We start from the raw sequence: 11,604 nt of genomic DNA, 5'->3' as shown, positions 1-11,604 counted from the left end.
CGACAAACCGGGAACGTTTGAAATTTCCTCCTTCGTCATACAATTTAAAAACATGAATTTTTAATTTCTTTTTTAAATAACAAAGAAGTTTTGATAAACAATAAAAAGGAAAACGAATCAAAGAATTTTTAATCATCTTCCCTTTGCCTCTAATCAATAGTGGTGACAGTTGATTAATTATATTGAAAAATGTGTAAAATTTCCTGTGTTTACAAAATGACATTTTGACAGATGGAGTGAACGTGACAGATCAAACACTACGAGGGGGTGAAAATAATTTTAAACGACCCTTTCAGCAATATTTCTCTCTTTGGTGTCATCGCTTTTTTAGTATCGTATGTCTTTTATACCATTTTGTAAAATAAAAGATCAATAAAGTAATGTTGTTCTCGGCGCATGTGCGCATTGTTACAATAATCGCAGCTAAGGATTCAATGAGGTTATAATCAAAAAGGGTGCCAGATATATAATAGTAGTATACATAGTTAGATCAAAATTCAATTTTCCGTTTTGTCATCTCTAATTCGATTAAAAGTGAAATTTAATAATAAAAGAAGAAAAAAATGTTCGAAGGAGCCGTAGCCGCGATTCTTAATCGATTTCTTGGCAAGTATGTCGAAGACTTGGACACAGAGGATTTTAATGTTGGTATTTTCTCTGGCGATACATACCTGTCAGATCTAAGACTGAAACCAGAAGCTCTGGTAAGTTTTTTATTTCTTGAAAAAAATTTTTTTTTTCTTTTTACTAATTTTTATGAATTTATAATAAAAATAGATTTATATTTTTTTTTAAGTATCAACTTGGCCTACCAATTAGAGTTGAACTTGGATTAATTGGAAAAATATCATTAAAAATACCATGGGCCGGATTATTTTCGCAACCAATTATCCTCTGTGTCGAGGTAAGTGTAAATATTTTAAAATTAGTGTTTAAAAGGAAAGCAACAATTATTTTTTCTACCGGTGTGTGATTTTTTTTTTTTCATTTTTTATCATTCCATATTTGTCATTCAAAAGTGATTTCGCAACTTCTACGATTATCGATCTAGAATAGAGAAATAAATTCCCATAAATTGGAATTTGATTAAATTGAAAATTTCTGATATTAAATTACTTTGGAATGTGAAGCAAATGTTAAAAATTCGAATGAAAAATCGTTCAATATGTTACCCCTCTTTGACAAAATGCGACGTTTTTTTCGTAAACTCTATTTTGATACAGAATCTTCTGATAATGAAAATAATAATAATAAAAATAACATTTATGAAAAAGTTAATAATAATTTCGTAAACAATATTACAAATAATATTTAATTATTTACATGTTATTAAAAAATTAATTAAAAATTAATTAATTCTTATTAATTAGAAAATATTACTCGCAAGACACGGTATTTCACTTATTATTATACAAATTAAACAAATTTTTTATTTTCAAATCTCTATTAATTTCAATTTTGGAATAATTTCAAAAGAAAAATATAAAATTGTTAAATTATAACTTCTTTAAAATAATGTTTATCATTTCAATTTAATAATTATTTTTTAGAATTTGTAACTAAAATTCTTCTTCAAATTAATTATTTTCAATAATTTTTGAAAAAGTTCTTTGAGAATTTCCCAATCAATTTGTTTACAACTCAATTTTACCTGAAATTTCGATTATTCGGAAATTCTTCAATTAAATATATATTACAGAATGTAAACTTCAAATAATTTAAAAAAAATCAATTAAATTTTTTCAAAAAAATTAATTCTGCAGAATTGTTAATTAAAAATATGAAAAATTTAAATTTTGAAAGATTTCAATTTGAAACCTTTTCAAAATTTTAACTGAAATTAATTTTTAAATCAATTTTTTTTTAAATTCTACGAGAATTCAATTATTTAAATACAAAAACATATAATTTATTGTATAATTGAATGTTTTTTAAAATTGAATTCTCATAAAGAATTGTATCAATAAATTTTTAAATAATTGAATTCTTTCGACGAATTTTAAAAAAATTTTCAAGAATCATGATATATATCGAGAAATTCGATTAAAATTGTATTAAAAAGAATTTTATTATTTATGAAAATAATTGAATTATTGCGAAGAATTTTATGAAGTAATTTTTATTTTAAATAATTGAATTCCTGTGAAATTTTTATTTTTTTGTAAAATAATTGAATGTTCGTGTAGAATATTATCAAAATTTTTGTTTAATAATTTCAATGAATTAAGAAAAATTTTTGAAATTTTGCCATGAAATTTGATTAAAATTATTGAAAATAAATTAATTTTATTAATTTTGAAAATAATTGTATTCTTGTGATGAATACTATTATTTATGAAAATAATTGAATTTTGCAATGGATTTTATTAAAATTCCAGAAAATAATTGAATTTTGTCGAAGAATTTTGCTATTTATTTTTAAAGATAATTGAAATGTTGACGACAATTTTTTTAGACTTTTTGAAAATAATTGAATTTATGCGAAGAATTTTATTAATTTTAAAAAATAATTGAATTCTTGTGTTGAATATTGTTATTTATTAAAATAATTGAATTTTACAATGAATTTTATAAAAATTCCTGAATATAATTGAATTTTGGCGAAAAATTGAAATGTTGACGAGAATTTTTTTTTAACCTTTTGAAAATAATTGAATTTCTAGAAAGAATTTTAATATTTATTAAAGTAGTTGAATTTTTTTCAAAGAATTGCGTTAAAAATTAAAAAATTAAAACTATATTTTCAACAGAATTGAAATTAAAATTTAAAAAAAAAATACTTGAATGAGAATTGAATTATATTCGTAATTATAATAAAGTTCTTCACAAAAATTCAATTATTTTACAGAATTTAAAAAAAATTCTTTGCAAAAATTGTATTACTTTGAAAAGATTCAATAAAATTTTTTATAAAGCAAAAAAAAATTTAATTCTTTTCCAAAGATAATAAAATTTTTCGCAAAAATTCAATTATTTTGAAAAATTTTGAAAAAATTTTTTATAAGAATTCACTTATTTTTAATTTATAATTTTAAGAAAATTCTTACTAAGATTTCAATTATTTTCGTAATTAATAACATTTCTTGAAAGATTTCAATTATTTAAAACAATTTGATAAAATTCTTCGCACAAATTCAAATTATTTGGAAAAATTGTGATTAAGTTCTTTATGAGAATTGAAACAGTTTCAATTTAATTTTTTGAAATTCCTCGAAAAAATTCAATTATGTACTTTCGAAAAATTTTTAAAAATCCTTAGCAAATTAGGTAGGTATTTTCATAATTTATAAAATTTTTGTCTGGAATTTATAATTTATTGTTTTAAATAAAATAATTTTAATAAAATTCTAAGCAGAAATTTCAATTAGGTACTTTGAAAAATGTTGATAAAATTATTTACTAGAATTGAATTAGGTATTTTCATAATTAATAAAATTCTTCGCAAGAATTTTAATTCTCTTAAGGAATTCTAATTAAATTCTTCGCTAATATTTTATTATTTTGTAAAGTTTCAATAAAATTCTATATATTTTTTTTAAATTTATATTTTTATTTAAAGTAAATAATATTCTTTGAGAGGTGACAGGATGAGGTTGCTAAATAAATAATTTTGTTAGTTATTATGTTAATTAATTTATTTAGATAATTATTAATGAATTAATTCACTAATTTAATGTTTTAGGATGTATATATAGTGGCAGTTTCCGAAGTCTTCGGAAACTACGATTCCGAAGTACACAAGCGATTGATAAGAGCGACAAAGAAAAAGATATTGGAAGATCTCGAGAGGGAAGCATTTTTAGGTCCAGGTAGGTTTTCAAATTTTAATTTTAATTACATTACACAATTTGCGATTTACTACAAATTTTTTTATTAAAAAAAAAGAAATCTTCGAATTCTCTTTAGTTTAAAAAGTTAAAAATAAAAATTTCTGAATTCTCTTTGTTTAGGTTTTCCTTCTGGGATATTTGATAATTTTTTATCGTCACTTGTAAAAAATTTTCAAATCACTGTGAATAATGTGCACGTGAGATATGAGGAGAGATTCGCCAATAAAGTGCAAAGTGCTTGCGGAATTTGTATGCAAAGTCTTACAATGGCCACAACAAATAAGTAATTTTCCAATTCTTTACTTTAATTATATAATAATTATTATTATGCAAATTACAAAAATTTTTTTAAATATTTGAATTCCCGAAAATAATTGTTTTAATTGTTAAATTATTATCATTCATTTCGCATAAAAACTCCTCGAAATTGAAAAATTATAAAATTTTCTCTTTCATTAAAATATCTAAATTTTATATTTCAAAGAATTTTATTTTCACACTTTAAAAAATTATTTTTAAATATCATTGTATTTTTTGAAGAATTGTAACTAAAAATTTGGAAAATAATTTCTAAATACAAACAGTTAATTTTTAATAAGTAATAATAATAATTGAAGTTTTTGTAATAAACAATTATTATTATTTTTATTATTCGTCTAATAAAATTAATTTTTAGTAAATGGAAACCTGGCGTCACTCCAACGAATTCAACAACAATTTATCAATTAATAAGAGTCGAATCATTTTGCATCTACATGGATCCTCAGTCTGAATCCGCATTAAGAAGTAACCCCGCATTTTGGGACTTTGAATCAATTGTCGATTGGAAAGATACAATGCGACGATCACTTCAAAAGTTTGGTTTAAACGATCAGGAATTTCAATTTTGTAAGTTGGTCTAAATTATTCATTGAAAGAAGAATCAAAATTAATATTAACTAATTAAATTTTAATAATAATTTTAGAATATTTTATCCAGAATTTTCTGTAAAAACTTATTGCTAGCATTTGCAAAGATTTAAATGAGATTATTGTAAATATTACCTATTAAAAAAATATTTAAAAAAATATAAAAATGTATTAACATTTTTATATTTATATGTATTTTTTGTATTTATTTTAATTTAATAAAATTAATTAATTAATTTAAAAACAAATATAAATATTTATAAAAAGAATAATAATAAGATCAATAAATAATAACTAGAATTGGAGAAAATAATAGAAAATTATTGCTTAAAATTCATTAGTCATTGTAAATAATTATTTTAATTAATAAACATTTTCTTACTGTAAAGAGCAATTAAAAAACAAGAGTAACTCTTTTGGAAATTTTTTCGATTTCTGGCATTAAATTTTGTCAGATTGTTGCAGGTAATTTGAATAAATTTAATAAACTGTTATTTTATTCAAGTGGTAAAACCATTAACAACAAAGATAAAGATAATCATCAGTAAAGCAACGGAAACGAGGGATTCTCGAATGTTAGTTGACATTGTTTTGCAAGACGTTGCAATGCAAATTTCCAAAGATCAATACGTCACGTTCCTAAGACTTTACGATTCACTGCATCGAGCAACAATAAGTAGGCGAGTATATTTGAATTTTTTTTTTTTTTTTAATTTACAATTAATCAATTTTTACTTCAAGCAAATAATAAATTTCATCCCTTTGCAAATTAAGAGTCATCGGTTAATATTTTTTATCAATATTAAAAATATCTGTTTTAATTAAAAGGAGAAATTGATTTTTCAGAATTAAAAAGATTTTTGCTCCCGAAAATACTTGAAGATGAAGAAAGTCATCAATATTAAAAAAATGTGATAATAATTTAGAATTTTTACATTTTCAGGCATCACAAAAAGTATCATTCGAATTGCACGATAAAGGGAAACGCGAAAGCCTGGTGGAAATATACGCATTGTATTGTTCTGGAGCAAAATGTACGACCGTACACTTGGAGGAGAATTCAAGCCCATAGAGCGAATTACAAACGTTATAAGGAAGTTTACATGCAACATCTTTTAAAGCCAAATGACACGGAATTAAAAATGGATTTGCAAAAATACGAAGACACATTATCAATTTTGAATATCGTCATAGCGCGAGAACATGCAAAAATTGAATTGAAAAACAAAAACCCCGATCTCATTTCCATAGAAGCTGAAGAATCGACAGTTAGATTAGTTGTTAGAAACGAAACAAAAACGCAAGACAATGATCAAAAGAATGGAAAGTATCTTGGATTCAATTGCAACGATTTAGATGGAAAGGGAAAAGGCGATAAACTAACTAAACCTTTAGGTAACAATAATTCAAGATTTTGTAAATTATTAATTGTAAATTTTGTAAATTGTAAATGATTAATAATTTAAATTTATAATTTTAAATTATTTTCTAATTGTATATTGTAATCTATAAATTCTCTTCTGATTGAATATTGTAATCTATAAATTATTTTCTAATTTTAATTTTTTCTCTATTTTTCAGATCACAAGTACAATTTTACTTTAGCAAATTATTCACTGAGTCTTTTAAGCAACGACAAAGAAATACTAGTTTTATCAATGACTCAATTTCTGGCAAGTGTTGAAAAACATCCTGAATTATCAACATATAAAATTTCTACCCGAGCTGAAAGTATTGTTATCGAAGGAGTTTCTTGCGAGAATGAATTGGTTCCTTTAGTTACAGCTGACAATGTTTTAACAGGTATGAATATTTTGTTCTTCCCTGATTACTAGAAAAAATTTTAACTTTTCCCTTACTCTAAAGAATATTCTGATTCACTCTAAAAATGATTAGATACACAAAAAAATGTTCTATTACATTTATTTGGAAAATTATTCGAAAACATCAATAACTTCATCAACAACTTTATTTTTAAATAAATATTTAATCATTATTACTTTTTCCGTAGAAATTAAAATTCTTCAAAACATTCAAATTAATACCTTTCTGAAATTCAACAACATAGAAGAATATAATAATTAAGAATGACCGAGTGATAAAATCATTATTTTATTTTACAAGAATATTGTTACTGTAACTTTTTCAAAATTATTTTCATCACTTCAATTCAATTATTATTTTCTAGAATTTTTTAAAAGTAAAATTCTTCTTTAAATAAATTATTATTAATAATTTTGCAAAAAGTTCTTTGAGAATTTTCAAATTAATTTGTTTACACTTTACAATATTCAATTTTACGAAATTTCAATTATTTTATTAGAAAATTATACTAGAAATCAATTATTATAATATAAAAAAAAATTTATTAAATAATTGAATGTTTCTTTTAAAATTGAATTCTCATAAAAAATGTTATCAAAAAAAATTTTAAATAATTAAATTCTTTTGACGAATATTAATAACATTTTTAAGAATGATTACATTTTTTGAAGAACTCAATTAAAATTGTATTAAAAATAATTGAAATTCTGCGATGAATTTTATTATTTATGAAAATAATTGAATTTCTAAAAAGAATTTTATTAAATTTCTGCGAAGAATTTTATCACATACTTTTGAAAATAATTGAATTTCTGCAATAATTTTGTAATTTCTCCAAGATTAAATTTTTTTAGTGTTTTTAACTAAAAATTCTTCTATAAATCCATTGCTTTAATAATTTTTGAAAAAGTTCTTTGAGAATTTTTAAATTTATTTGATTACAATTCAATTTTACATAATTTCAATTAATCGGAAATTCTAAAATTAAATATATATATTAGAAAATAAAAATTTCAAGTAAAATTGAAATAAATTTTTTTTTAAAAATTAATTCTTCTACAGAATAGTTAGTTAAAAGTAAGAAAAATTAAAATTTTCAATTTTCGGAAATTCTCCAATTAAATATATTTTAGAAAATAAAAACATCAAATAATTTCAAAAGAATTGGATTTAAAAATTTAAAAAAAAAATTCTACAGAATTGTTAGTTAAAAGTATAAAAAATTCAAATTATTTTTTTTTTAACTTTTTCAAAATTCAATTATTTCTCAAAATTGCTTTTAATATTCAATTATTATTTAAAGTTTTAATTGAAATTCATTTTTAAATCAATTTTTAATAGAAAATTCAACGAGAATTCAATTATTTGAATACAAAAATAAATAATTTAATAAATAATTGAATGTTTCTTAAAATTGCATTCTCATAAAGAATTTTATCAACAAATTTTCAAATAATTGAATTCTTTCGACGAATTTTAATGAAAATTTTAAAAATAATAATTCAATTTCTCAAGGAATTATTAGATTAAAATTGTATTAAGAATAAAAAATAATTTAATTATTGCAAAGAAATTTACAAAAAATTGGTAAATAATTGAATTCCTGTGATGTTTTTATTGTTTATGAAAATAATTAAATGTTTGCGTAGACTTTTATTAAAATTTATTTTAAATAATTGAATTCTTTTGGAAATTTTTATTAAAATAAATTGAGAATCATTGAATTATAAAAAAAAATTTTGAAAATAATTGAAAGTTTGTCAGCAATTTCATTAAAATTTTTAAAAATATTTAAATTTGGGAGAAGAATTTTATTATTTATAAAGATAATTGAAATTTTCAGGAGAATTTTTTTAAAAAATTGCATTTCTGCGAAGAATTTTATTACTTTTGAAAATAATTGAATTTCTATGATGAGTTTTATTATTTGTAAAAATAATTGAATTTCTAAACAGAATTTTATTATTTATGTAAATAATTGAATGTTTGAGTAAAATTTTATTAAAATTTTTTTGAAATAATTGAATTCTTTTGGAAAACTTTATGAAAATTGTAGATATTGAAAATCATTGAATTTGGGAAAAAGTTTTGTAAAGAAATTTATTGAAAAATAAGAATTTTATTTTGAATTTTTGTAAATAATTTAATTTCGGAGAAAAATGTTATTACTTTTGAAAATAATTAAAATTTTAACGAGAATTTAAAAAAAAATTTGAACGTAATTGAATTTTTGCGAAGAATTTTATTACTTTTGAAAATAATTAATTTTATGTACCTAATTAATTTAATTTTTTTCAGGAAGCGCAGCGCCGAATTTTCTCTCCATAGATTTCGAAAAGAAGCCATTAAATTCAGATTTCAATTACGATATATCCATATCGTTGGAACCCATCGAAGTAACTTATCACCACGTAAGATGCAAATTTAATTCTTATTTACTATTTAGTCATTTTATATTGTTACTGACAAATATTTTATGCTTATCATTTAATAATAAAATAATAAAATTAATGTCAATAAAAATTATTTAACAGGGTTAAATTCATATATTTTTTTTAGTGTAAAAAGCATTATTGAAGGATCCAAATTGCATCTAGAATAATTTAATTCCAAAATAGTTTCAGTTAAAATTTTCATTAATTTAGTAAAATTTTAAATTATTTTTAATAATATAGAGGTTTCGAAATATTTTATTTAAAATTCCAAAAAATTAGTTTTTTTAAATATTTTAATTCTATTTTTTAAAGGTTATTGAATTTTTATAAACAAGTAATTGAAAAGTTTTTAATTAATAGAAATTTTCTAGAATTCAATCAAAAATAATTGAATTTTTTAATAATTTTACTGAAATTTTTGAAAATAATGGAGGGATTAGTTTCTTAATTTTTAGTTTTTCTATTATTAATTATTATTTAATGGAAACAATTATTACTAAATTTTAACAATTTAAAAAAATTATTTTTCAGTACTCGGTGTCGGAAATAATAAATTTTTTTAAAATAAATGACGCTCAAATGAAACAAGCAACATCATCCACGTACAAAATGTGTTCAAGGGCGAAAAATAAAATTGAAAAGTTAGTCCATCGAATATTAAGTCGTCAATTGAGGATTAATTTAAAAGTCGACATAAAAGGTCCTTACATTGTTTTTCCACAATACGGATCCTTGCAAAAGTACGTAACAAATTTTGTCTGCTAATTATGCATTTCATTTTTATTTTCATTCTATACTTTTTTTTTATTAACATCTAAATTGAAATTTAATTCAATTAAAACGAATTTGAATAAGTTAATTGAAATTAAATTAATTCAAAGTGAATTCAAATCAAATAAATTAAAAAATAATTTTAATTAAATGAATTTTTTTTAATTTAACATTTAATTTAAATTTAATTTAATATTTTTTTTTTAATTTTCATTGAATGTTAATTTATCGTTCTCGAGAAGTTAATAATCAATTTAATTTAATTTAACGCTTCTAATCTAATTTAAAAGACGGGATATAGAAAACTGTGTAATAATTTAATAAAAAACTTTAATTACAGAGAGGGATATGTACTTCTTCTCGACTCTGGGAGAATGACGCTGAAAACTGAATTACAAGCAGCTGACACGCAATTAGAAGATGCGACACTCATGGAATTGGAGGAATTACTTTTTGATAGACTTCATATGGTGTTTTCAGATGGTCAAGTCCTTCTTTGTCATACTGGTGAGAAAATTTTCCACTCCCCATTATTCCAAAAAAACGAATGCAATTTGTAATTTTTTTCCGTAAATTGCATTAAAATGAAAAATAATCGAAAACAGGCGACGACTGGCGAGACATAAGAAGACGAAAAGAATCGGAAAATCATTTGATACCGAAATTACAAGCGAGTGTCACCATTTCTTCCAGTATTAAACCCGAATATCGAGTTTTGCCTAAGTAATATTATTCACATATTATTTTTTAAAAAGATATTTTTTTGAAATTGAGAGATTTAACAGCATGTGACTTTTAGATCTTCAATGTTAATTTTTCGACCATTACTTCTCTTAAACGGAGGGTTCGTCTACATTTTTAACTATATCAAGAAAATTATTTAAATCTTACATAAAATTATTATTTTGTATAGTAATTTTTTGAGAGAAATAAATTTTAGTAGATGAGTACGAAACTCATCTACTAAAATTTACTATTTACTACTTTTTTTACGATTTGATACTATTTGAATATTTTTTTAGATTCGTGACACTAAAAGCTACTTTTTTCTATGTTTGAGAATTTGCACTACTTTAAATTCGCCAATAGTAGGAATAAAAAAATTATTCTCAAAAGTTACAATGAAATTCTTAGAAACAATTCAAAAAATTTTAATAAAATTCTTTCAAACTATTCAATTATTTTCAAAAACTTTTTGAAATTCAACTATTTTCAATATCTACTACTTTAATTAAAAATATTTTGAAATTCAATTATTTTCAATATCTAGGTAATAAAGAAATTCACAAAAGAATTGAATTATTTAAAAGCAATTTTTATAAAATTCTCTGCAAATATTCAAATATTTTCATAAATAATAAAATTTTTCGAAAAAAATTTATCATTTAAAAAGATTTTTATAAAATTCTTCGCAACAATTCAAATTATTAAAAAAAAATTTAAAGTTCTTCAGAAAAATTCAATTATTTCTATAAATAATAAAATTTTTCTCAGGAATTCAATTATTTTTAATAAAATTTTTAATGAATTCTTCAAATTCTTCAAATTTCTACAAAATTCTTAAAAATTTTTATTAAAATTCTTCGAAAGAATTCAATTATTTAAACAAAATTTCGATAAAGTTCTTCATAAGAATTCATTTTTATAAAAAATATTCACTTATTCAATAAATTATTTATTTTTTTATTTAAATAATTCAATTTTCGTAAAACTTTGTAATAAGAATTGATTTAAAATTGAATTTCACTTCAAATTTTAGATAATAATTGAATAAAAGAAGCATTATAACGGGAATTTTATGAAGTAATTAAATTTTAAAAGATTTTTAAATTAAA

At 21.0% G+C, this 11,604-nt stretch overlaps 1 protein-coding gene across 1 annotated transcript in view; it reads left to right on the top strand.

The window, feature by feature from the left end:
* Nucleotides 1–233: 233 nt before the first annotated feature.
* LOC122501054 (vacuolar protein sorting-associated protein 13C-like) overlaps nt 234–11,604 on the top strand; it is a 50,219-nt gene continuing 38,848 nt past the window's right edge. Inside the window, exons 1-12 of the mRNA XM_043610284.1 lie at nt 234–704; nt 797–904; nt 3,683–3,809; nt 3,951–4,113; nt 4,507–4,718; nt 5,245–5,419; nt 5,683–6,134; nt 6,321–6,542; nt 8,862–8,974; nt 9,530–9,738; nt 10,110–10,276; nt 10,375–10,492. Coding sequence (XP_043466219.1) covers nt 564–704; nt 797–904; nt 3,683–3,809; nt 3,951–4,113; nt 4,507–4,718; nt 5,245–5,419; nt 5,683–6,134; nt 6,321–6,542; nt 8,862–8,974; nt 9,530–9,738; nt 10,110–10,276; nt 10,375–10,492 — 2,207 coding nt within the window. The 5' untranslated portion in view covers nt 234–563. The remainder of the gene's footprint in view (nt 705–796; nt 905–3,682; nt 3,810–3,950; nt 4,114–4,506; nt 4,719–5,244; nt 5,420–5,682; nt 6,135–6,320; nt 6,543–8,861; nt 8,975–9,529; nt 9,739–10,109; nt 10,277–10,374; nt 10,493–11,604) is intronic.

The sequence above is a fragment of the Leptopilina heterotoma genome, unplaced genomic scaffold (genome assembly GCF_015476425.1).
Source record: "Leptopilina heterotoma isolate Lh14 unplaced genomic scaffold, ASM1547642v1 Lhet_198, whole genome shotgun sequence".
Classification (NCBI taxonomy): domain Eukaryota; kingdom Metazoa; phylum Arthropoda; class Insecta; order Hymenoptera; family Figitidae; genus Leptopilina; species Leptopilina heterotoma.
The sequence above is the reverse complement of the archived record's forward strand: the minus strand, read 5'-3'. Positions and strand labels throughout refer to the sequence as shown.